This window comes from Plodia interpunctella, chromosome 17 (genome assembly GCF_027563975.2).
Source record: "Plodia interpunctella isolate USDA-ARS_2022_Savannah chromosome 17, ilPloInte3.2, whole genome shotgun sequence".
Lineage (NCBI taxonomy): Eukaryota > Metazoa > Arthropoda > Insecta > Lepidoptera > Pyralidae > Plodia > Plodia interpunctella.
The window spans coordinates 2,235,796-2,261,476 of record NC_071310.1 but is presented as its reverse complement, the minus strand read 5'-3'; the positions used below and the strand labels follow the sequence as shown (position 1 = coordinate 2,261,476).

The following is a 25,681-nucleotide window of genomic DNA, read 5'->3' as shown; positions in this document are numbered from 1 at the left end:
CGAAGTTTAAGTTTTAAACTGGTTACAAAAAAGGGAGAGGTTCTTCTCTTGTAACCGGTTACAAAATACAGTTACATAGGCGATCGAAAGGAACGACACATCTGCGTAAAGCGCTGTTGCAGAAAAATATAAAAAATGTAGCATTACCTTAATTTGGTAGCGTATGAGTTTGTGGTGCGCGACATTTGGTGCAGCAGCCGCGGCAGCGGGCGCAGCGCGGACGCCAAGCGGCCGCTGCGCAGCGCGTGCAGTGCGCGTGCGCAGCGCAGCACGCACACGTACAGCGGGATGTGCCGCGACATGTCCAGCACTAACGGAACAGGTATTATTACGTAGCAATACGCAAAGCTGCCTAACGTTTGATGGTAAACAATACCGACATTTTTTTTATTAATTCATCAGACCTAGATCTATTTAAATGGAGAATTTTATCAAGTCAAATACACACAATAACTTGCACACTTGCATATCAGCTACCGGGACGTGTCACGATATACACATGCAACTTCATACAAGTAGCTGGATGGTCAAATTCAAAGAGGACCTCGATGGCGCAATGGTAAAGGTCCCGGGTTCGATCCCCGGATGATGGAATGATGGAAAATGATCTTTTTCTAGTTGACCCAGGTCTTGGATGTTTATCTATATATGTATTTGTTATAAAATGTAGTATCGTTGAGTTAGTATACCATAACACAAGTCTCGAATTCACTTTGGGGCTAGCTCAATCTGTGTGATTTGTCCCAATATATTTAAAAGAACGTTGCGCATGCTAGCCACTAATCCGCTCAGCTACAGCTTCTTGCCAATAACTTGCACGTCTAGATATCTTTATGATTTTGATTTGAATCGACTATGTAATGTGATTATCATTCCAATATAAACAACACGTACCCGAGTCGTTCCTAAGATATGAGCAAATGGCAGGCACGAGCGAGCTGCCGGCGACGAGGTCGATGAACTCCGGCTCCAGCGCCGGCGCCGGCGGGCTCTCGCACGAGCTCTGGCTGGACTCCGACGCCGGACTCTCCTCCGGAGGCCACTTCTCGCCGGGATTCATATACGATGCTAATACCTGCAAACACAATCTATGTCAACCTGCGTTCAATATATATATTTACTCTATTGCATCATTTACAGAAACGCACAATCACAAAGCAATCTATAAAATAAGCTCAAAACTGGACTTATCTCAAGTTTCACTACGTGAAAATTTCGGCGTAGAAAAATAATAATATTCTCTCTTTCTAGTGAAATATAAAGCAAATCCGTCTATTATATTGAGAACGAACGAACTTCATCAGAAAATTTTCAATCAAAAAATATTCGGTACAAAACATGTTTACGACAATGGCATTCTAATTAAATCAGTAGATTTTTAAGCGAATCCAGTTCGTCGAGAATGAAACAGGGATGACACGGTCAGACGAGATAGTTGTGCTCACTTGTAGCAAGACAGTGACGTGTTCCTCCTCCGTCCGCTGGCGCACTAGCGCCTGCTCCACATTCCAAGACTGCTGCGTGGAGCCGGTACCGAACCCGGTGCCTTTCGCCCAGTACTGTTGACTTTTCTCCTCAGACTTGCTCGCCGACGACCCGTTTGACGCTTGACTATTCTACAAATTCAATAATTTCATGTGCAATTGCTTCTTTAAAAATTATAGGAATATTTCAAAGAAAAATACGATTTACATAGAAGTACTGAACTCTTATGAATTAATTTCAACATTTTAAATTTCAATCTTTCATTGAAGAGGTTTTATTTCAATTAAGCCTATAATAGAGTAGAAATAACAATTTTGTATTAAATAATGACCTCCGCAATTAATACAACTACTTGGCTTTCAATCCAAATTTATTATTTGTCTTATATAACACGATAAATATTGTCTGCGAAAAGGCGCAGTACACCATGTACTAGCAATGTTTAACGAAATAAATAAATGATTGTAAGACGACCCTGCTCATACTAGGTGGAGTTTACGTACGTCGCACGGCGTATGGTGGTGTGAGAACACAGCAAGGCACGTCAAAACGAGCCTTATGGCGCCTAGCGATAAGAGCGACTGTCGCAGCTCCTTGCCTTCCGGAGTGTCGAGCGCGGCCGCCTCGAGCAACTTGGAGACCACTCGGAACGGCAACGTGCCCAGCGACCAGTTGTTGCCGCTGCCGGTGGTGTTGCCACCGCCGACTATTATGCTTCCTACGAAAAAAAAATATCGCCAACCGTAAAATAAAAACCTAATTCTAACTAATATTATAAATGCAAAAATAAGTTTGTATGTTACCTCTTCACTCTCTCTCTACTCAACCAATCTTCTTGAAATTTTGTATACATGTAGTTTGAAGTGTGGAGAAGGGCATAGGGTACCTTTCATCCCGAAAAAATAACTGTTCCCGTGGGAAATGTACGCAAGCGAAGTCGCGGGCAACAAGCTAGTGAAATCTAATATAAATGTTAATAATCTACCCCGGTGTCACCGCAACTTGCGTGCGATCGGGATAAAGTTCAAATGAGAGAGAGTATACTTTGAAGTTCAAAAAAGAAAATAATATATGAACTGACGTCCGTCCTCGTCGTGTGTGACGCCGAGCAGCAGCCGCAGCAGCTGCACGGCGCGCGGGCCGGCGTCCAGCAGCGCGGCCGCGTAGCCGGGCAGCTTCAGCAGCAGCCCCAGCGACAGCAGCGCGTGCGCCGGCACGCCCGTGCAGCCGGTCTCCTCGCCGCCGTTGCCGCCGCCGCTGCCGGTATTCACCAGGTCCACCACCTCCTGGGAAACGTGGATAACTTCATTAAGTTGACGCTTTGTGAGCAAATAGTGCGATACAAACATTTTCATATTTGAGATTTTTTGTTTCAAAAGTTTTTTCCTAGCAACCATAATAGGCTATTAAAATACATGCTAAAGTTATTATAACTTTTGACAAAGAAAATATTACCAAAATCGTACAACTAGAAAGATTAGACCTTTACAAGCTCACATGTCTCGCTAACAAACCAACTAAATGTCATATATGATTACAATACAATAGTGTAGAAAATTACATTATATATACCACCGAAATGGCAGTAATTACGATCAGATCAAATTAAAACAGAAATTCACAACAAGATTTAAAACCAAAAAATATTTTTTACAAAATCATAAATAATGGTTAACCGACTAACCTCAGCGTAAGGATCATCGAGCTTGACCCAGTCGAGATCGTGATGCTGGTGGTGCAACGTGGGCGGTGGCGGGGGCGCGGCGTGCGGGCGGGGCAGACGGGCCGCCACCAGCGCCAGACCCCCGCACGCGCCAAACTCCCGCAGTACCGCGCTGGAGCCCGCCGCAGGGGAGGGGCTGAGGGCGCCGGGTGGGGAGCTGCTGCCGCCCGCGCTCGTGCTAGTGCTCTGACTGCCGGCCGCGTGGCTGCTGCCGTCCCATCGGGGACCTGCAGGATTCAATATGACGTATTCATATTATTAATTCGCCAACACACTTGGTTATAACTATAGTTATAAATATAGTCATGGACTATGTTAATTGTACATAAATTGTATTGTCTTAAATCGCCTTAAGACATAATGATTAGTATGATGATAATGATGAGGAAACATTGATAAAGGCCGGTATATACCGACGCGCATACTTTTTTTTTGTATATAGATCACACGCGCGTGGTCGTAAATCATCAAACAGCGGGCACGCGTACCACGCCCGCATTTTAGTGTGCAGCACAACTCACCGCCGGAGATGTTGAGATGCAGCGTGAGTGTGAGATGCGGCCCGAACACGTGCGGCGCGGCGCTGGCCAGCTGCGCCAGCGTGCTGCTGCACGGCACGTACCCCTCTATGCCCGCCACTTGCACCAATATTGTTGTCTCTATTAGTTCTGAAAACAATATCTCATTGAGCGCCTCCCCTGTTGAATCGTGTCTGAACTTTCAGACCTAAGAACCTTCACCTATTGGTGACCTGTTAGTTGAGTTGAATCAGTTAATAATTGCCATATACATTCTTCATGTCCTTAGCTCAGAATAGCTCAACTAAACTGCTACTATTCAACTGTTCGTTTAAAAAAAATCGAAAAATCGGATTTTTTCAGAATATTTTAGAATAGTGCGTGTCTGGCCACGCCGATCGTCAATGTGAAAACTCGTAGAGATAAATAAATAAATATATTAGGACAAATCACACAAAAGGTGAAGGTCTAATTTCTGGATAAATGATTTGAATTTAGCCCCAAAGTAAATTCGAGACTTGTATTATAGGATACTAACTCAACGATACTATATTTTATAACAATTACATATAGATAAACATCCAAGACCCGAGCCAATCAGATCATTTTCGATCATGACTCGACCGGGGGTCGAACCCGGGACCTGTCGGTTCAGAGGCACTGCGAGATGACACAAGCTTCACATTTTTATCTAGTGTGTGTCGCCTGAATTAGCATCTGACTTTCATAAGTCAGATGCTAAAAGTATATGGTAAAGTCATCTTTACCAACATCTTGGGCGAGCAGTACATTAAGCTGGATCCGCAGCGTCGTATTTCCGTGTTAGCTAACACAAAAACATTGTTTACTAACCGATTAGGGGCCTAACAATTATGTTAGAAAAATAACAAAATCATGTTTTCCGAATCGAATGGATAACATCCCCCGCGTTCGCCTGCGGGGAGGGGAAGTGACAGCGTAATATGGAGTAAACAAACATTTTTTCCTAGCTTGTTTTTATAACATGTTTTGTTAGAAAATTGGCGCCGCGGACCCGGCTTTAAGAGTGCAACATCTCAAGCATCACTCACCATCAGCCACCGACATGACGGACGCGTCGTTGGTCTTGGACTGCCGTTTCTTGCTGTTCTGTTGCTTGAGCGACGTGTTCTTTACGTCCTTCACTCGCTTGTCCTTCAAAAGCCATAAATCATTTATTAGAATAATGTACGTTACAAACAATACAATCAAATATGTGTACATAATATCTCTACAAATGTTGAATTTGCGGAGTTTGGTTAACATATTTTCTTCGATAGATCGCGATCTACATCGGTAGGCGTCTTTATGTATAAATCAGAAACATATTTATTATACAATAGTTGTTGTCCGCAATTCCGCTCGCGGTAGCCTATGTTTCATTTCGGGTTATTAAATCTATTCAAAATTTCACCAAAATCGGACTAGAGGATTAGTCATGAAAGCGTCACAGACAAAGATTTTCGCATTTATAATATTAATATGGAAGTATGATATATTTAGACAAAACTGTAGTTGTCGCGTTTATTTTCCACCAACATACATATATAAAAATCTTATCACTACATACAATCCTAACTTATATTATAAATATGAAAGTAAGTTACAGAGGTAACATACAAACTCAAGAAGATTGGTTAAGTAGAGATAGAGCGTAACTCTTCACGCTCTATCTACTCAACCAATCTTCTTGAAATTTTGCATACATGTAGTTTAAAGTATGGAGAAGGACATAGGGTGTACCTTTCATTCCGGAGAAATAACTGTTCGTCTCGAAAATGTAGGTAACAGCTAGTAATGTATCTTCTTGTTTAGAGAGTAAAGAGATAGTGAGCGATACCTTGGAGGCGCTGGCGGCGGCGAGCGTGAGCTCCCAGGCGTCGGCCACGGTCATGATGGCGGTGTCGGAGGCGCTGCGCAGCATGGCGCCGCTCGCGCCCGTCGTCGGCAGCTTGCCGCTCTCGTCCACCAGCGGCACTGCAACGGGTTACAAGCTTTAAGTCTTCACTCGCTGTCAACGCTGTCGTCAGCGGCAAGATCAATTGCGCTGACGAGTTTTACTTTTTATCGAAAATCCGACTTGGCGGTTAAAAAAATGTAGGTGATAGTGTATTGTTACTATAAATGCTTTAGTAACATTCTCATGCCGATAACTAGAATGGATTTTTTTTTTTTTACAAATTTTTGAAAATAAAATCTCGGACAAAATTGAAATCACAAAATCTAAAATCGAATACATACATGGGAAACAAAATCTTATTGGTTGAATACTTGCATGAGTTTACAACAAAAAAAACGAAGCCACGAGATATGGAATCCCGTGGCCTCTGAGAAAAAATTGTCATCGAAAAAATCCCGGAATAATCTCGAGGTTCACATATGACACGCGCGTAAACCAGTTTTATCAAGTTGCGGCGCGTAGACACGACTATGTACTAGCGACACTGACTGGGAGGGCGGTGGTCCTGCAGCAGCTGCCGCACGGTCATGGAGAGCGGCAGACGCAGCAGCGCGTGGTGTCGCGCAGCGGGGTGCCCGGGCGCAGCCGGGGGCACTGCGCCCCCGCCCGCCCAGCGCAGCGCCACGCGCGCGCGCTCCGCCGACAGCACCAGCCGCAGGATCAGAGCGCGGGTGAACCCTGATATGCCTTCGGGACCTGAGATCGTATCACTTTATTTAGTAACGTTAAAATCTCTCAAACTGAACTGACGTCAGTACTAACACCTTCAGAGGTGTATATAATGTATTAGTGATCTTTGTTCTTCCTTAGATCCCGAATATTGGACACACAGTGATCTACAATTTTTTTTTAGATTTGCAACAGAAGTTTTCGAAAATAAAAGACTCATCTACAGAACAGAAAAAACTCGATTATTAAATCCACCCTTCATCAGAAACGTTTATTTCAAAATGCATTTAACTTTCTAGCCAGTCAATTCAATAAAATCAACTTCAAGTTACACTTTACGAATGAAATTAAAACAAAATACTCACCGACACAACTTAATGTCTCTAATATATGATGTAAGGTGGATGCGAACAACTTCTGGTTGGCAGAGTGACACACCGTCAGCTCTGCGAACAATCTGATTGTGTTCTCCTCCAGCTGCGCGTACTGGGCTGCTTCTTGCCAAGTGCTGGAGATAAAATGTAAGTTGTTTATTCCAACTTCATTTACCAGTACAAAAGGGTAGAAAGAATGTGACATCATTCAATATTCTGCACAAATCAACTTGCACTAAAAATTTCAAATCCAATACCAAAATGAAAATGCTATTCCGATATACGACTACACGCAATTAGTTTCATACCTACACGCACTGGCACTTTATAGAGCATAAATAGGCCGCACTACTGCGCACATATTGAATTTAAAATATCAATAAATGTCAAGTATAGTATATGGTATACGGTAGTTAGTTGTAATAGTCATGTCAGATGCCTTTAAGCGCAGTATATAAAATCCGACACCTGTCTAATGTTAGTATTCACACGCTTCGATAAAAAGAAGACTACCCTAATAAATATATAATCTAGTATAGTATAAGTACAAACCTCTCCGATATATAGTCTAGTATATTGCCTCGACCCGACCCCAAATGATTGAAAACTAAGAGTAAGACGATGACGAAGTACAAACCTCTCCGGAGGTCTGGGATGGCACAGCAGGCGCAGCAGCGGCTTCCAGAACACAGCACCCTCGCTGCCGAGCCAGTCTTTCAGTCTCCTCTCCACACACAACAGCCGCATCCAATCCACCAACTGGCATACCCGCCGCATTGACGGCAAATCTACAAAATATTTAAGGAATTACAACTTTTCATGTCGATGCCAAAGCATTTTGCAATATTTAGTCTAGTCTAGACAAAAGTATAGACATCTTCACCTTCACCTCTGCGTAGATGGTTTCACTCATACTCAAGAAAGAATAAGGCATATTATACAAATACGAAGACCGAAAAAACAAAAAGCTGAACCCATTGATGGTGAATATGTTCTATTTTTGAATACGAAAATCCTAAATAACATATTACTAGTTATTCCCAAAAAAGATACTTGAAGCTAAAGTGTTTTTGTGACATTCTATCAAATTTTCAAATATTATAAAGTGCGATAAGGACAAAACAAACTTTAGATTAAAGTGTGCTTTAACTTTTTTACAAATAACGGGGTAACTATACATACCCGTCCTGTTTTGGCTTGCTTCCTTATCATCCATCATCTGAACATCTTCTCTAGAACTACCTAACTGCTCCTTGATTTGTTCTAATTTCTTTTCACTGAATTCTGAAAATAAAACAAGGGTTAATAAAAAAATCACAGATTTTAAAATTATATTTATTTTTAACTAGCTGCGCCCGGGGCTTCGCTCCTGTTGAAATTTCGGCATACCAAATTGCATAACAATCGGTCCAGTAGATTTTGCGTGAAAGAGACAAACACATCCTCACAAACTTTCGCATTTATAAACTTAAGAATAGTAAGAAAATCAAAGTGTATATTACCAGCGACGGCGGCGACCGCGGCGGCCGAGAGCCGGCAGTGCAGCAGCAGCAGCGTGGCGGCGGGCGACTGCGCGCACACAGCCACGCTCTGCAGCTGCCAGCCCGCCGCCGCCCACGCCACGCCCGTGTCGCGTGCTCCGGCCCGCGCTGGCCAACTGTGCACCTTCGTGTCGTCCGTCAGCCCTTCCATGCTGGGGGACAACTTTACCGTTTCATAATAATCACAAAGCGGACAATAGTTAGTTCTTATTTAAAGCATCCATCATAACGTAAGTCGCAGAAAAAACTTAGTTAAAAAATGTACTTAAAAATTGTAAAACTGACCTTTCATCATTATCTAAAGGTATGTCCATGTGTTCCAGTAACATCCTGAACAGTTCCGGTCGAATGTAACACATGGAGCATAAAACTGAAAAATATATGAAAATTATGATTTACAACTTTCTGTAATAATCTAATAAATATGTATACTAATGCTCATGGGCATATATCGTTGGTAATCCGCGAGCGGGTTTTGGCGGGAGACCTACACAACATCCAAACTGTCCAAAGGGCCTCTACGTGTTGGATCTATATCCCCACGCAAGCCTCTCAAAGGACCGGCCTAGATACTGTGTATTGTTAAGGAGAAACATAATAATAATATATTAATAATCCAATAAATATTTTCATCTTATATAAAGCTATAGCAGACAAACATTACGAGTCATTTGAGACTTGTCAATTTCAAATTAGCTGTTTACATCTTCTTAGTGTTGCCGTCTAATATCGCTACATTTAGTAATATTCCCTATTGAGAAGAAACGCCAATGACTATTCCGATAAGCAACATTAAATAGAACACAACATCAAATTATAAAAAACCTACACTTTCATCCCTGCACTGAATGTGGACGAAGAGAGAACATGTATTAAAATATTACCTGCATCAAGCGCTTCTTTGAGTAGACTAGTTTCAGGCACGTCTTGCACCCAGGTGTATACTAATTCAAATAAATCGTCCGTTATCAACTGCTCTATGTTTTCCAGTATTCTTTCTTCTTTTAGGGTCCACAATACCTGTATAAAAATATGTTTTTTTTTTCTAGTTCATTATAGTGTGTTATCTGCTAACACTGGTGATAGATGTATTTAAATTGCCTATAGGCTTTTACAACTACCGCCTTATAGTGACAAGTCACATGCTCACTAGTGAACTAAACAGTCAGCCAGTGTTCACGATGTGATCTAATACTTTTTCTTTACGCGACAGAGGCACATAACACTAGTGTAAATAGAAATAATAAAATAGAAAATGGTAGAACATATTAGTCCTCCCACTCTAGTGACCATTCCACGTATGCCAACTATTGTTATGCTGACTCCACACTATCCGTAAACATTCAAAACTTATAAATTGTGGCATTAAATTGAGAAGAAATTGTGCATGAAATTGATGAGTTCATTCTACTGTAGGTATGTTTTGTAATGTATGCCATATTGCGAATTTTATACACGATAATATTGAATAGGCAGGGCCACCTTTTTTTTATGTTTTAACTTTTAGTTTATAAGTACTTTGGTATTCGCGGAAGACCAGCGTCCCGATTCACGCCAGGACACAATGCTGAGCGAAATCCATTTTGGTGCAACTTGTATTTATCTTAAACATTGTAAAGTGTTATTTATATGCATGTACCAAAAAAATATTTTTTCTTTCTTTCTTTCAGTTCTACAAACTTTCGGCGAGTTCGGTATACATTGCTGATTTTTCATTATAATAAATAAAAGCACTCGTACAAACTACGCAATGTTCATGCACTCGCGTTGGCATCTGTCTGAGTCCGGCGATAGTATGAAGCCTACATTACAGTTTGTAAAGTTACAATGTACTGACCTCTGCGAGCGTGTGCGTGAGCGCAGCCGATGGGGAAATCTTCGATCGAAGCCACAGCTCAGCCGCAGCCGCCAGCCACTGCAGATACCTGTTCAAGTTAAAACATGACATTGTAACACGTTAAAAGGCAAATATTTATAAATATGAATTCAACAAAAAATAAGTCTTGATAGGGCAATTTGAAAGGCCATCATGTTAAAATAACAAAATAAAATTATTGTGATTAATGTCTTAGAATATTCCTTGCTTCTAAAATTTTTCTCTTTCCCAAAATGTGTCGGTTGTGACGCCGCAAAGCTCAGGGAAGGGCCAGCCACGGGGTCATACAGAGTGGTGCGAGGTCGTTACCTAGTGGCGGCGCCGGCGCCGGCGGTGGGCACCCGGCAGAGCTGGCGGATGACCTCGCACACCGCGTTCATGCTGCCGTTGGCGCGGCCCATGCCCGACGCCGGTTGGAACGCTGGGAGAACAAACAATATCAAATTAATAAGATATTTAAGCAAATGAGGGCGTTACAAGAACAAAAAGAAAACCAAGAAAAAAACGAATTCGAAAAATTGGCTCATAAAATTTTCAACCGTAAACCTATAAATTTCGTTATATCTTCCATTTCACTCATACAAGAGATATGTGTGAGAAAAAACGACATCTTTTGTGTCGTTTTCATTTGGTAACATTAATAAGTCATCAACATAGCTTTTTTATTATTGTTGTTATGAAAAGTTTTAATTAGTATTAAATTTAGATGAAGAGTGTAACGGACCTGCCGCATGCGCCTGCACGTCGGCGTCGAGCAGCGCGGCGAGCAGCAGCGGCGTGGCCGAGGGCGCGGCGCGCGCGGCGGCCAGGAGCGCGAGCTGCGCGTGCGCGCCGGCCGCGCCGCCGCTCACCACGCATGCGCACAGTGCGCTCAGTGCGCCGTCGCAGGCCAGCGGCGCCCATTGCGCCGCGCCCGTCGCGCTGCGGCTGCACGCGGACACTACCGACGCCCAGTTGTTGCTGCACGTGCAAAACGATTCATCATTTCGGTTTCGTTAGGGTAGACGAATGATCAAATTAAAAGTTAATCTAAGAATCACGGTGAACTTATGATGAACTTTGCCCCGGTGTTTCGCTCGTGCTAGCGTTTATCAAATTTTGTGATTGAATAACAAACATACTTACATATATGATATTTGTGAATAAATATAATCGTGTCAAATAATATTAGCGGAATTTAAAACTTTTATGATATGAAAAGTATGTTCGCGTTACTCTTGTAAATTATAAAATTATTTCCACTTATCCTACAAAATTCATCAATTCCTATCACAATTGTAACCAATCTCTCACCAACAACAACACACCTTGAACTATAAACACATTGAGCTAACAAAATAACCAGAAAACATGGAAAAACTTCTACAAAATCTTTTTACAACAATATCCATTAAGATTAACTTTCTCTTTGTCATTACAAACAAATTTCGAATCCTTTTTACTAATAACTAAACATGAATTGAACACAAAATCACACTCACGTATTATTGATCCCGGTCTGCTGCTTGTTGAAGGCGGGCTCGGCGAGCAGCTTGAGCTGCAGCAAGCCCATGTTGGAGGAGTCCCGCGGCTTGTAGAGCCGGATCTGGACGGTGGTGCACACCACCGGCCTGGCCACCACCAGCCGGATGGACGTCATGCCGGCCGTGTTCTGCGGCGGCCCGAGCGGCGCCAGCGTGCCGCCGCAGCCTGCTTCGATCGCCACCGCGCCCGGACACGCTACAACATAGATATATAGTTTACATTTTGTATTACTGCCCTCATAATATATGGCCATCCAAAACAAAAGGGACCTTATGGCGCCCGGCACTTAGGCCATTATTGCCGTTGTTTTGTTTTCGAACAACGGCAATTAAGACCTAAGTGTCAGCCCCCGTAAGGTCCATTTTGATGTGGATATGCGTCCACATATCACCATATTCTATGGTATAAATCTATTCTTTTTTATGAGTTTGCTTCTGTGGTCAGAGCGTCCAGAATACTTCGTATTAAATATTTGTCAACCTACCTCATTGCAAGGCCTGACAAGGTTCATATAACTACGTTGTTATAAATAGAATAAAGTGTGAAAATAAATAAATACTTTAGCTTTAAATATGCTAAATTTCATAGAGTGAAAAACGGAGATTGAAATAGTTAATTATGCTTTGGGTAACATTTATTACATTATATATTGTACACATAGATATTACAGGAAACAGTATATAACAAAACCTAATACAAGGATTCTACGTATTTCAAAAGACATCTTTCTAAAGTTCGGTTCGCATTTTAATTAATATAACCTGGATAGGCACTGACCAGACTAGGTGAGTCCAAGTATAATTTTTTGAATTCTGCACTTAACACTCGCACATACACTAGTTGTTCAGGTGCAGTGCAGTATTATGAATACTCACTGGCGAGACTAGTGAGATGCGGCTGCAGATGGACTTCGTGTAGCATCGCAGCGTAGGGCAAGGTGAGAGTCAAGGCCAGCGAGGCGTCGTCGGCGCTGAAGAAGTGGTAGGACCAGGCGGCCGCGCGCATGCGCCGCGCCGCGCACGCGCCGCGCCCGCCCGCGCCGCCGCCCTCCAGCAGCACCTCCGCTTGCTGCGCGGTGGGGTTCGCGCATGCCACCGTACCTGGACCGCGTCATCGATACATATAACTAGCTATCGCCCGCGTTCATTTCCCACGAGAACATTGTCCCGAATTGATAGGTATCCTATGTCTTTTTCCGTACTTTTAACTACATTTATGAAAAATTTCTAGAAGATTGATTGAGCAGATAACACGTGTAGAGGTAATAAACAAAGAATGGAATTTATAATTTTAGCTAGGATTGTATATTCCCAATAAACATAATAGACCAAGGAAGCTTGCCACTTTTACATGTTTATTTTAAGCGCACGTTGACCACTAAAAACAAGCAACGGTGTTTTACAAAACTTCAAGAATGTTACGAGTGCCAACGGTCTGAGAGTGGAGACGATAAAGTAGGAAAGCGGACCCTGGACTCCGACCCTCAACTGCTGAAAAATCAACCGGGAATAAGCTCAGATGATAGAGAGGTGTTTTATAAAACTTCCCAGTAACAGCGTTACTCACACAGCGTGTGATCGCGAACAATAATCTTCTACGAGATGAACCAGTACTGTTCCGAAACTTTGGCGTTTCATTATTAATTGTTCAAAATAGGTATTCAACGCGCACTTAGCTTTTATGTAAAGAAATGTAAAGTTATGTATAGAAGGTACAGAAGAAGTAACTTTCTTACATAAGGGGGCGATGTTGACGAGCCCTGAGGAAGTGGCCTCGATGACTGGCGGCTGGTTCTTCTTGCTGCAGGCCGGCGAGGACAGGTTGATGAGTTGCGGCGGCAGCTTCAAGTAGTTTATCAGGGACGACACCAGCCCTTGTCCAGCGCTGGGACCAGACTGCAAATAAAGCAACAGTCATCTGTACTATTATCATATAGAGGTAAGTCTTTGAGACTTTGCAAGTTTTGTATGTTTGAAGCGGGTAATCTCCGATACTACTGAACCGATTTCAAAAATTCTTTCACCATTATAAAGGTACTTACATTATCCAAGATTGCTACAGGCTATATTTTATCTCAAAATTGGGAGCGAAGCCCCGGGCAACATCTAGTAGATTATAAATAAATGTTACTCGCGACAAAAACTTTCCAACTACATCAATATATAGTTTGACAAAAAATAATCGAGTAAATGCAATGCTCCATTTTGACGTGAATAAGGGACAAACAAACACACTTTCTGGATTGTGACTCCGCCCTAGAATAGGATCACTACGTATCCTCCCGTGGATATCGTACTAGATGTTTAAAAAAAACATAGCCTAGCCATGTTTTGGACAGAAATTGTTCAGTTGATGGCCAAAAATAGCATTCCCAAAGATGGTAGACGTCTCCTGACTTTACAACCTTGTAAAATCACAACCAAATTTTCAATATTTGTTCATTTTTATGCAGAGCCTGCGAACACGATGCTGAGAGCGATACCTGGTGCTGCTGCGTCAGCTTGTCCACGGCCAGGCTGAGCCCGCCGGCCTCCACGAAGGCGGCTTGCGCCTCAGGCTTGTCCAGCAAGCGGACGATCAGCTGCTGCATGGCTTGCGACAGGGTCACCACTTCTTCTCTCCCTGCGGATATATAACCAAAAATGAAATAGCTAATAGTAATACAGAAGCTAAGAACAGAATCTTATATATATGCGAATTTGTATCTTATATTATGCGAATATCTTTCACCACAAACATAGCAAGGGCTAAACTACTCTTGTCTGAATACTTACAGACTATAGAAATGATGAGAAAGTATGACAAACGGATAAACAAACAGACAGACAATGAAATGATCCTTTACGGGTACTGTTTTTTACATTTAGAGGTACGTAATCCTAAAAATAAAGAAACAAGAACGAACAGAATAAATATTATTAGATGTCGACAAATACAAAACTTAGAAAATAGCACAAAAGGACCTCAGTACCTAAGGTGTATGTGAATCTTTAAATAAAATAAAACTAAAACTTACTGAGGAACTCCATAAGGCTGGGCACCATGAGCGCCGGGTTGGAGGCGACGTTGGCCATGTGCGCCACCAGCAGGAACACCTCCTCCTTCAGCGAGGAGTACTCTGCCGATGGCTCTGCACTCATGCCTGGAACATTGCATACATCAGTGTCAAACAATCAATAATTTGTCAAGAAACCGGCTGTATGTATTAGATATGGCACAGACAAGGTATATTATATACAGTCATAATCTTCCATTTCGCAGAAAAAAGCTCGTATTAAAAAACACGAATAAGAAATCAAAATAAATATGTTTTATAGAATTTTTTTTGCAGGGTATATTACGGTAGAATAAACTCACATAGAACATGAACCCTAAAAACATAACACTCCTTTTTGCCAGTCGTGTGATTACAATTGAATTAATGTGTTGTAATTTAAGTGTAACCATTGCAAAATCTCACAATAGTGTAGTTGTGTCTTACCAGAGTTTATAATAAGGGTGTTCATTCCGTCGCACAAAGACAACGTTCGGTAGAATTTCATCATAATCTGCGGGTGTTGTAGTACTGTGAGCAAGGAAATGGAGACTGTTACATTATAAAAACAACATGATAAACCAAAAAACGTATCTTAGATTATAAAAACAACACGAGAAACCGAGAAAAAGAGACTTAAGATTATAAAAACAAAATTAGATTAAGACGGGTTTGAAAATGTGAAAATATGGAGGTGGACTTGAAATTATTGAAAAAGAAATGTATCTGAAAGACTTTTTACTTTTTAATGTATCGGTTTAAACTAATATTAGATGTATTTTCAACAAAACTCAGCAATATGTACAGTAAACATCAGTAAACACGAAGGAGTCTGTGATACCTGTGTCAGCGAGGCACGGCGGTCGAGCCGCCTGCTGCTTCCGCTCGTCCTCCACGTTGGTGGAGTCCGCGGGCTGGCTGTGCTGGGCTTTGCTCTCGTCCGTCTGCGACTGCGACTGCGATTGCGAGGACTCGCCGCTCGTCGACACGCTCGGACTTGACAGCGACTGCAAATACGAATACAATATGTAAAACAAAAATTGTATCGAAGACATAAAAAAACTATTAATTTCGATCGTAATTTTCAAAAGACCTGACACTTCACGAGGTTAGGTTTTATCTGCCTCGACTGTACGTCAAAACCAAAGTTGAGGTAAAAGTTGAGCGATAGTGTCTAGCCGGCATACGACATGACTCACCACACACAGCAGCCGATGGCAGTAGTGCAGCAGCTGCGACAGCACGGACCTGCGCAGCGGCGCGCGGCGGCCGCCAGCGCCGCCCGCCAGCACGTCGGCCAGCAGCCCCGACAGCCGCGCGTCCGCGCCTGTCTCCGAGCTGCGGGCGCTGCTCTCGCGCACCCACCACGCTGATTGGTGCGCTAAGGACGACAAAATACGTCAGCATCCCACTAAAAGCGGGTCCGCTGCGACATGTTTTGGACAGAGATTGTTCAAAAGGGAGCGTGACCGAACGTATTTTATCGTTGTAAAACACGTTCGGCCACGCCCTTTTTTATGTTTTTGAACAAAGTTCTGTTCAAAATATGGCGCAGCGGACACGCCGCTTAATAAAAAAGGGAAGAGACCAAATATAAACCGCCTGCCTCCATACATCGGCGGTACCCAAAATGTCCTCCCGATTTGTAACCAAAAAAGATTTTCTAAAGGTCTAATTTGTAAATAAAGGCATTTGACTTGACCCCACCGCACCCCGCACCCCGCACCCCGCACTCACCGACAGTGTCGAGCAAGGCGAGCGCGTGATGCGCATGCTTGCCCTCCAGCACGTGCAGCAGCGGATGGCTCAGCCGCAGCAGCGTGTGGTGGAGGTCCACCGCCCCTCCCCCGCAGGCCGCGTGCCCGTCGTCCCTCTTCCACACGCCGCACACTATCTTCAGGGCGGCCAGAGCGCCGCCGGGCCCGCGCGTGCACACCACTCGAGAGAGAACTGATTGTAATGCCGATGCTGCGCCGGCGCCGGCGCCGATGCTTACGCCGCCCTGCCGACAAATATATTGGTGAGAAACAAGAAGAAACGAGAAAGTCAAAGAGAAACCTATACAGCAGCGAAATAATACAGAATTACAGCGTAATATAAAGTGTTTTTCAGATTTGATAAAAACTCGCAAAATCCTTCTCATTTTATAAGTGCAACGGATGCATACGAGTACTGTACTCGGGTATCATATAACCTGAGGTACTTTTTATCCCGATAAAATGAATTATTTTCTGTCTATAAATACAATAGTAAAGTAACCAATTACTACACAATTTAGTTGCGAGGGCGCGATACAAAAATCGATTACCTACTGATTAGATGACAACAAATCAGCAAAGTAGCCAACTGCAGTTGTGTCATTGTCAATGAATAATGTTTAGTATTGGCTCAATCAGTCAACGTAAACAAATGTGTTCTAGGAAAAAATCTATGGCACTGATTGCACTAAATGAGAAACTAAGGAAAGAGGTATGCAATAGACCATATATATAATTTTTATTTAAGTAGACCGATTGCAAAAGTAAACTAACTGGGAAAGTAGATCGTTTACAAAAACAGTTTACTTGTCGGGAAAATAGACCGATAGTTCCTGAGGACAATAGACTCACAAGGTAGGGCTCCGAACTGGCGACGGCGCCGTCCGTGTTGACGTTCATAGTGATGAACTTGACAACGGCCGGCACAAAGTATTCGCATTCCAGGATCACGCGGCCCATCGTCTGAGAGTTACCCTCGGTCTGTAACAGACATACACACATTTCACTAAGATTAAGATTTCGATAAATTATTATATCTAGCGACCCGTCCAGGCTACGCTTGAGTAATACAATGATAAATTATACACCAAAACCTTTCTTTTGAATTACTTTATTTAAAAAACTCGCATTAAAAATCCGTTGCGTAGTTTGAAAGATCTAAGCAAACTTAGCGACAGACAGACAGCTATAACTTTGTTTTATGCCATGCAGTTGTAGTGATAATAATAAATACATATGGACAAATCACACAGATCGCGTTAGCCCCAAAGTAAGTAAAGGGATACTAACTCTTCGATAAAAACTTTATTTGTAAACGTTCTTCATCTGCCTACATAAAGTGGAATAACTCCACTTTATGTGGAGTCAGTACAGCATGTCAGTCTTCTCCACTCCTTCCTGTCTGATGTTAACGGATATGTTACTTTCTGCTTAGGCACATCCTGCCGAACGCACTCCAACCATCTCAACATCGGCCATCTTATTCCATTCATTTATTTGTAACAATTATCATACGACACGAAAATATCGGTGATACAGTAAAGAATAATTGAAATTACTATAAAGAAAATTATTTACCTGTAAAGGTAGAGACGCAATCCACGCTAGAGCCAACATGGAGAGCACCCAGCATCTCAATGATATGTTTTCTAACCTGTTAACAATATAAAAAGTTTTTGTAAACTTGGCTGTTTTGTTAATATTTAATTTAATTTAGTTTGTGTCAATTAAAATCATACTAAATATAATCCATTTGAACACCTAGCTGATAATAATATGATGACTCCAAAATTGCGTATATAAATAAATAAATAAATATGAGGACAAATCACACAGATTGAGCTAACCCCAAAGTAAGTTCGAGACTTGTGTTATGGGATACTAACTCAACGATACTATATTTTATAACAAATACGTATATAGATAAACATCCAAGACGCGGACCAATCAGAAAAAGATCATTTTCCATCATGACCCGACCGGGGATCGAACCCGGGACCTCTCGGTTCAGAAGCAAGTACTTTACCACTCCGCCCCCGAGGTCGTCAATATCAAATTGCTTTTATGTTTTTTCAGATCATTAATACATATTCTAAATGCTCATATAATGACGCAAATCATGTCAAATTTATTTATTACATAGATACAGAAGGTTATTGAACATGTATGAAGGTATAATTTGAAAAAGAAACTGATTTTAGAGAAACAAATTTTTTTGCCATTGCAATACCGAATAGAATGGTTAAGATTGGTTGATAAACACCTAGTGTTGTCAGCCAAAAGGAGACAATTTTTAAACTTTTTTGATAGACTGCATACTAACAGAGTCGGGGGCGAGTCTAAGCCGCGCCACACCACGACCCGTTCAATAACGTGTGAGCCATAGACACGTACGTTTTATAGGGTGGAATGTGTATCTCGCATATCCTATATAGATTGATTGCGAAGGTGTATATTGAGAGGTCGTGTACATACGTGCACAGCGACTGCAGCAGAGCGTTGACAGTGTCGGAGGCGAGCCTGAGCCGCGGCGTGTCGGTGGGCAGCGCCAGCGCCGCTTGCGTCCAGATGCCGCCGGCGCCCCACGACGACCCGTTCAGGGTCAGCCACAGGGACACCACGTTCTCCATGAACGTGCAGTCCATCTGCGACAAGAGATGCGACATTTGTCAATGGCTTGTATCGTGGGTCCGATATATACAAACACAAACGTGTCCGCTTGTGTTACACACCTAGAACCGTTTATAAATATTTGTGATCAGGAACAAAAATATTTGTCTGTGCTGCCAAAAACACCAGTTAGGGGCACGGTCCAGTACGAATCCAAGGAGGTCGACATAAATGTTGAATTTCTGTTATGATACGCGTTTATCGACCGTGTTTGATATGCGTTTGAGCTACTTTATAGCCGAAGCCTAAGCGAAAAAAATGTGAGAAAGCAAAAAAAAATGGTTATAAAAAGTGAATTAATGAACACATATCGAGTTACATATTACGTAAAAACTGAAATAACAATTAACCTGATAATGAAACTCGAGCGCTAAATGTCGGAACACGTCATACAGCGTATGCGTGAGCGGCGGGTGCGGGCGCGAGGCGGGCGAGGTGGAGGCGGCGGGCGGCGGAGTGTCGGGAGGCGGGGGCGACGCGCGCACAGCCGCCGCCAGCGCGCCGCCGGTGGCCAGCAGCGCGCGGCGCGCGGCTGCTTCCGTCGCCGCGCCCGCGCCGCCCGCGCCGCTTTCCAACCGCGCGTCTGTGCAGCTCGATACCACGCTGCAACATTCACATCCTTTACTGCTAACTCATCAATCACAATGGACCGACTTCAGTTTCAGTCGAGTAAGGCTCATGCCCCCATTACTTAGTCCGTCATCCTCCGTTGTTTTCCAAAGGTTTTTTACGTACAAACTTCATAAAATTTCTGGTTTTCTGTCGACGGATGTCAAAACGACGGAGTACGACTGACCAAAGGGGCATGGCTCTAAGAGTTACCCGGAAACACGGGTCAGTATATTTTAAAATTGACATGACACAACATATAACGGATATTCAAGTGGAAATTAGTATAGAAACAGTTAATCTATCTTCGACTCAATTAATGAAATAGAAAATGCGACAAATTAATCAAAGATGCAAATATAACCTCGTACATTAACTTGCTTCTATGTAAATACAAGCACCAGTTTCGGAAACGTCCGTACCTGCTAGAGTTATCTACCGCAGGCTTGATTTTCGTCTCCTTCTTGACCGCGTCCAAGAAGTATTGAAGATATTTCTCGTCAGACTCTGAATCGTCCGACTCCGCCGTCAGCTGATCTTCCATATCTTTGATTATATCTGGAAGTTACGTATAAGTTTAACACGTTATCAACTTTCTTTTATTTACACCTGCTTACCAATCTGGCTTGCCAAATAATAGATAATAAAACAAACAAACAAATATGTATAAATTCAAATATTAATTTTAAAGAGCAACTACAGCTGTTATTGAAAAAAAAAAAACAAATAATAATGAAAATCAAAACTTTTTGTCGAAGCGATTAAAAGTTAAAACTAAATATGACCAGCTGTAAAAAACTATAATAACAAAAAAAAAAACAAAGCCAAACATCCGTGAACTTCAACAGTTGTCTGCTTTCTTTCAAACAAAATATTAGTGACAAATACACGGCAAGCCAAATGCATAAATAAACTAACCAACCGCATATATTTAGGCTTACTTAATTTAAAACGTTTTATATAAGCATTTCACACTTCTTATAACGCAAATGTGCAACATGGCCGCTCTATGTATAAGTGCAAACCGGACACAACTCAAAGCGAGGGCCTATTGGAAGATGCCTTACTTGAGAAACCTGGGGGGATTTTTGCTTGTTTGTTGGATGTGTTTGTCTTCGTCAGCCCGAAACTATCGGCTAACACATCTGCAACAAATTGGCTTCATGTAGAATTTCGGACGGATTTCGTGTCCGGAGATGAGGGTTTGAGTATCTGACCGAAGCGAGCGAGTGACCAAGTATGAATGATACTTGAATTCGGCAATGGTGGGACGGCCTTGAAGTCAAATTGGTTTGGGCCATTTACCAGGGATTCGGGACATTTCTAAATACTCAAGGCGTAAAGAAGGAGGCATACTCGCAATCTATGCATACAAAACTAACTTTGCCAATTACATATGCATACACTTGACATAAACATAGTTTCTATGTTGAATAACTCGATTGGATTTTACACAAAGAATTCACTTCTGCTGTTATTGCCAACTCTCAATATCAATATTGATAGGTAAAATTAGGCAAGCAAAAGCGTACTTAATAGTAAACAACTCACCTTTAATTGAAACAAAGTCACACCATTTCGGTTTGCATACGGTTTACACTGATACCAAGCGCTCAGTGTCTAATGCTTATTCTTAAAATTATAAAAAAAAAAACTATGTTATCAATTACTATATGGGACATGACCCATATAGTACGGATATAGGATTGGATTTCTAGGCATAAAAATACAAATGTGGTCCAGCTTTATTTTATTTTATCACATTGTGGCCCCTTGACCGCTGATATGAATATATTCTAACTATATATGTGTCTCTTGATTACTTGAAATAAAAATATCATTTCATTTCATAAATCATCTATCTTTTTACTACTTTAGGGCCAACTTCAATCTGTGGTATTGTATTGTGAAGTATATATCTGGAGATAGAGAAAGGTGGGAGAAATTAGGGGAGAGCTACGGCGCTGAGGCGACTTCCAGAAATTCAAGTTAGCAGTGTAAAATATAGTTGTAAAAGTTTTTATTTACATTTATTGACTGAGCAGAAGGGCAGTGACAAAGATGATGATGAATGTAATGGATGGAGAGGAAGAGGAAGACTAGACTGCAGAAAAGATGGAAGGAGATCGTTAAGAACGATATGAAAGTCTAAAAGTGAATAAAAGAATGACATGAAACAGATGTGGAAGGAAAATACATTGTCTTAAAACCCACCTAATAAATTATTTCAAGACAAATTGTGGTAAGTAATATTTTGTTGCTGCTGCCTTTGTTTTACTGTGGCACACATCATGCATGCTTAGTTTTAAGTTTAAACTCTTGTTATTATTTTTGTATGACATGTGTTACAAAAAAACATTATAATTTTTCTTGACCCCGTTTAAAATGGGATTTGGTCTGCATCGATATTTCCCGAATCCTACAATTGTGGGATCTTCAAGGCAAGAGTGAATAGGCATTAAGCTTGCTTGTAACACCTTAGACCTCATCTCTGCTTCCCATCAGGCCAGATTAAGGTCAAACGCACTGAAATGAGTAATAATAATAATGGATAAAGTTCGACTGACCAGCGACAGAGGCCCCGATGCGCGTGCGCGGCGCCTTGCCGGGACAGCCGCCCTTGTAGGTGTGTATGATGTATCCGCCGCGCCACGAGTCGTCGCTGCTGGCCGGGCTCGCCTCCTCGCTGCTGCCCGTGTTCGCGCCACCCGTCTCGTATTCCATCAAGTCCTACAATACAAACAATACATATTTTACTCTCTTTCCATCTTCATGTTTCATCCTAGGGTGTCACCGGTTTCATCCTCGCGTGTCGCCGGTTTCATTATCGCGAGTCGCCGGTTTCATACTCGCGTGTCACCGATTGTATTCTCGCCTTTATCGCTTTATAGCCAATCGTCGACGCGAATAGTCATATCATTTGAACTAAACATTGACTTATAAATTTGATTCTATCACAATTATGAAATACCTCTTCGCATTCTTCAGGATTAGTCAGACAGCGAATTGATCTTACAAGATTTTGTATCAACCTTTTATAATAGAATAATGCTCTATTTCAATAACTTAAACACACACATGTTCACAAGTACACAAATATAGAAACACTATATTAAACTTATATAAATGTTGAAATACGGAACCCTGAAAAAGTAGTGGACAGCCGTGTTACCTGCAGCAGAGTGGTGAGCGCGTGTCGCGGCCACTCCGGCAACGTGACGGCGAGGCGCGCCAGACACAGCACCGCCGATGGCTCTATCAGCGACGCGCCTCCGCACAGCGCGCATAGACGACCCACCACCTGTCAAATTACGATGTTATTACATAGGTATATTGGCTTATCTAGGGGCCTGATTAACCGCCTGATGATAAAGTATATGGTAGTATAGACTATCAGATACTTCATCAGCAGGCAGAGTCTATATATACAATCAACAGCACTACCTATAAACAAACCAACAACCTACCCAAATTCATTGCAAACTCGCCGCTATTACCGCGCTGTAGAGTTTCATGTAGGATAACTTGATGTGCTGTTGACTGTACCATAACAAACAGCGTCAAAAATTGTAACACAGGTGAAAGAGTATTGTAATATATTAAACAACATTTCATAACAAAAAAAAACAATACATTAATATAATAATTTTTTTTTAATATATTAGGACAAATCACACAGATTGAGCTAGCCCCAAAGTAAGTTCGAGACTTGTGTTATGGGATACTAACTCAACGATACTATATATTATAACAAATACATGTATAGATAAACATCCAAGACCCGCGCCAATCAGGAAAAGATAATTTTCCATCATGACCCGACCGGGGATCGAACCCGGGACCTCTCGGTTCAGAGGCAATCACTTTACAACTGCGCCACCGAGGTCGTCAACTGTTTAAAGGAACAATTGTTTAAAGGAAAAGAGACAATGTTAGCTGTTAAGCCCGGTTCGTATTATGTTTAGTGTATGTGCGAATGTTAAGTAGAAATACTTGGACTAGCACTAATCAGTCTGTCCTGATTGTGTACTTACCCGGTCCCAGGTTTGAATCCTACTCGAAGCATATGAATTTGTATATCAATCTGCATCATGTATAACAGTTTTCATAAAACACCGCTTGCTTCCGGTGAAGGAAAATATCATAGGTTAAATCTGTACACTGATTGACAGTTCACTAATGTGCATGCGGTTACTTGCCGCTAGAGGCGGTAGTCGTGAGTCATGTCAGATGTCTTTAGGCGATTTGAATAAAATCTGACACCAGTGTTATCAATGAACACAGTCGAGAGTAGGCCGACCTTGGCACACAGCAGCAGAACATCGGTGCGGTCGCAGCTGTGCGCGGTGAGCATGTGGTGCACGAGCGCGGCGGCCAGCTGCTGCTGCAGCGCCGGCGGCACCACGAGCGAGGCGCGCGCGCGGCCGCACCAGGGCGGAGACTTGCAGCACGGGCAGCAGCCGCCGCGCTTGCCGAACATCGCCATGCGGGCCTTCACGCCTAGCCGCCCGCGCTAAACATATCGATAAACAATAAACGCGCGATAAACACCTTTGTTACTAGGCTCACTCTACAAATTCATACAAATGGTCGGCTAATGTGTATGCGACTAAATGCCACCAGATGTCGGTAGGTACATGGCCTTTAGGTGACTTGAACAAAATCTGACATCAGTGTTAGCAATAACACATTCCAAAGACAACAGAGACATATATGTTTGGTCGTTTTTTACAAAAAAAATAATTTTTGCCACAATCTTTTCTTGTCGTCAGAAAGATCTTGTAACATTCGACGTGTGACAAAATAAAACATGTTGTGAAAAATCGTCACAAAAAAATTGATTGTAGGAACCAGGTCAACCAAGTAAATATAAAGCTTATGCCTCAACGTGGCTGGCGCACCTAGTAATTTTTATTTTTTTATTGGATTCATTTTTATTACAGACAAAATAAATGTATTCCACTACTTAAAATTACCTAATCAGTTTCTAATTATAAACACTCGTTACTGACTTAATGTTTCCAATTCGATTATTTTGTTATTCTGGATAACAACGTTATAGTTTTCCTTTTCTAGAATAAATAAAATCCAAAGCATACCTGGTCATCAACAGTCTGTTTCCCGCGCAATGGCTTCTTGTGATATTTCCTATGATGGTGCAGTTTGCAGTCGTTGCGGGGCGTCTCGCTTCCGCTTCCGGCCCGACCTCCGGTCACCCAGTCCCATCTGGAAATAAACCTCGAATGAGTCACGCTTTACTGTTCTTAGAAATGTACCTATATGAAAGTCTAAATCGGTTTATTTTCGCTCACTAGTTGGTTCCATTGGTTAAGTCTTCGTAAGGTCCACAGCTGACATAAAAGGTCGTGCACATGCACACAAATGTTCAAATTTTCTTTAGAAAGTAACTATTCTCTATACCAGGGCTGCATGCGGTGATATGGGTGAATTTCCCGAGCGTTTTGAACGCCGCCGCGGGCTCTCATTAGTGTTTATTAAATTGTACCACACACAGTGATCAATTTAATTATCCTATTTTATAAATAATTAAAGTACTGGTATAATGTTGATTTTATAAATGTTTAATAAAAAAAATGATTCTATATTTAAAAAAAATGTAGGACACTAATGAAACGCCACACGCCGCGTTTAAATGCTTGTGAAATTCACTCATATGATATCGTTAGAGCGTGTTCCCATTGCTCAGTCGCGTTCCGTCATATTCACACCCTTCGACGGATCAATGCAGAAGAACGTAGAAATTGTATGTAAATGTGAACACAACACAGCAACGCACGTCAATGTCAAAACCTATAGAATAATATAACTGAGCACTGAGTCGGAGCTGTAACGTACTGCAACATTTTTTTAATATATATTATGCACACGCCAGTCTGCCTCTATGTACCACATCTCCTCTCAC

General features: G+C 42.0%; 1 protein-coding gene across 2 annotated transcripts in view; it reads right to left on the bottom strand.

Annotated features, from left to right (window-relative positions):
* Bruce (BIR repeat containing ubiquitin-conjugating enzyme) overlaps positions 1-25,681 on the bottom strand; it is a 49,895-nt gene that overhangs the window by 9,319 nt on the left and 14,895 nt on the right. The window contains exons 18-55 of one of the 2 annotated variants that reach the window (XM_053757498.2): positions 24,858-24,984; positions 24,059-24,271; positions 22,931-23,059; positions 22,326-22,488; positions 20,826-20,903; positions 20,181-20,316; positions 19,500-19,752; positions 18,955-19,124; positions 18,058-18,133; positions 17,332-17,460; positions 16,460-16,724; positions 15,922-16,103; positions 15,564-15,729; positions 15,170-15,253; positions 14,705-14,830; positions 14,171-14,310; positions 13,424-13,583; positions 12,564-12,788; positions 11,646-11,883; positions 10,889-11,124; positions 10,474-10,585; positions 10,126-10,213; positions 9,173-9,308; positions 8,574-8,658; positions 8,250-8,440; positions 7,930-8,031; positions 7,385-7,535; positions 6,739-6,881; positions 6,194-6,400; positions 5,585-5,721; positions 4,797-4,899; positions 3,730-3,876; positions 3,170-3,435; positions 2,567-2,771; positions 1,989-2,203; positions 1,446-1,616; positions 895-1,075; positions 148-310 (exon numbers count right to left, since the gene is read on the bottom strand). In XM_053757498.2, the coding sequence (XP_053613473.1) occupies positions 148-310; positions 895-1,075; positions 1,446-1,616; positions 1,989-2,203; positions 2,567-2,771; positions 3,170-3,435; positions 3,730-3,876; positions 4,797-4,899; positions 5,585-5,721; positions 6,194-6,400; positions 6,739-6,881; positions 7,385-7,535; positions 7,930-8,031; positions 8,250-8,440; positions 8,574-8,658; positions 9,173-9,308; positions 10,126-10,213; positions 10,474-10,585; positions 10,889-11,124; positions 11,646-11,883; positions 12,564-12,788; positions 13,424-13,583; positions 14,171-14,310; positions 14,705-14,830; positions 15,170-15,253; positions 15,564-15,729; positions 15,922-16,103; positions 16,460-16,724; positions 17,332-17,460; positions 18,058-18,133; positions 18,955-19,124; positions 19,500-19,752; positions 20,181-20,316; positions 20,826-20,903; positions 22,326-22,488; positions 22,931-23,059; positions 24,059-24,271; positions 24,858-24,984 (6,099 nt within the window). The remainder of the gene's footprint in view (positions 1-147; positions 311-894; positions 1,076-1,445; positions 1,617-1,988; positions 2,204-2,566; positions 2,772-3,169; positions 3,436-3,729; positions 3,877-4,796; positions 4,900-5,584; positions 5,722-6,193; positions 6,401-6,738; positions 6,882-7,384; positions 7,536-7,929; positions 8,032-8,249; positions 8,441-8,573; positions 8,659-9,172; positions 9,309-10,125; positions 10,214-10,473; positions 10,586-10,888; positions 11,125-11,645; positions 11,884-12,563; positions 12,789-13,423; positions 13,584-14,170; positions 14,311-14,704; positions 14,831-15,169; positions 15,254-15,563; positions 15,730-15,921; positions 16,104-16,459; positions 16,725-17,331; positions 17,461-18,057; positions 18,134-18,954; positions 19,125-19,499; positions 19,753-20,180; positions 20,317-20,825; positions 20,904-22,325; positions 22,489-22,930; positions 23,060-24,058; positions 24,272-24,857; positions 24,985-25,681) is intronic. The other variant, XM_053757499.2, reaches the window with a different exon arrangement.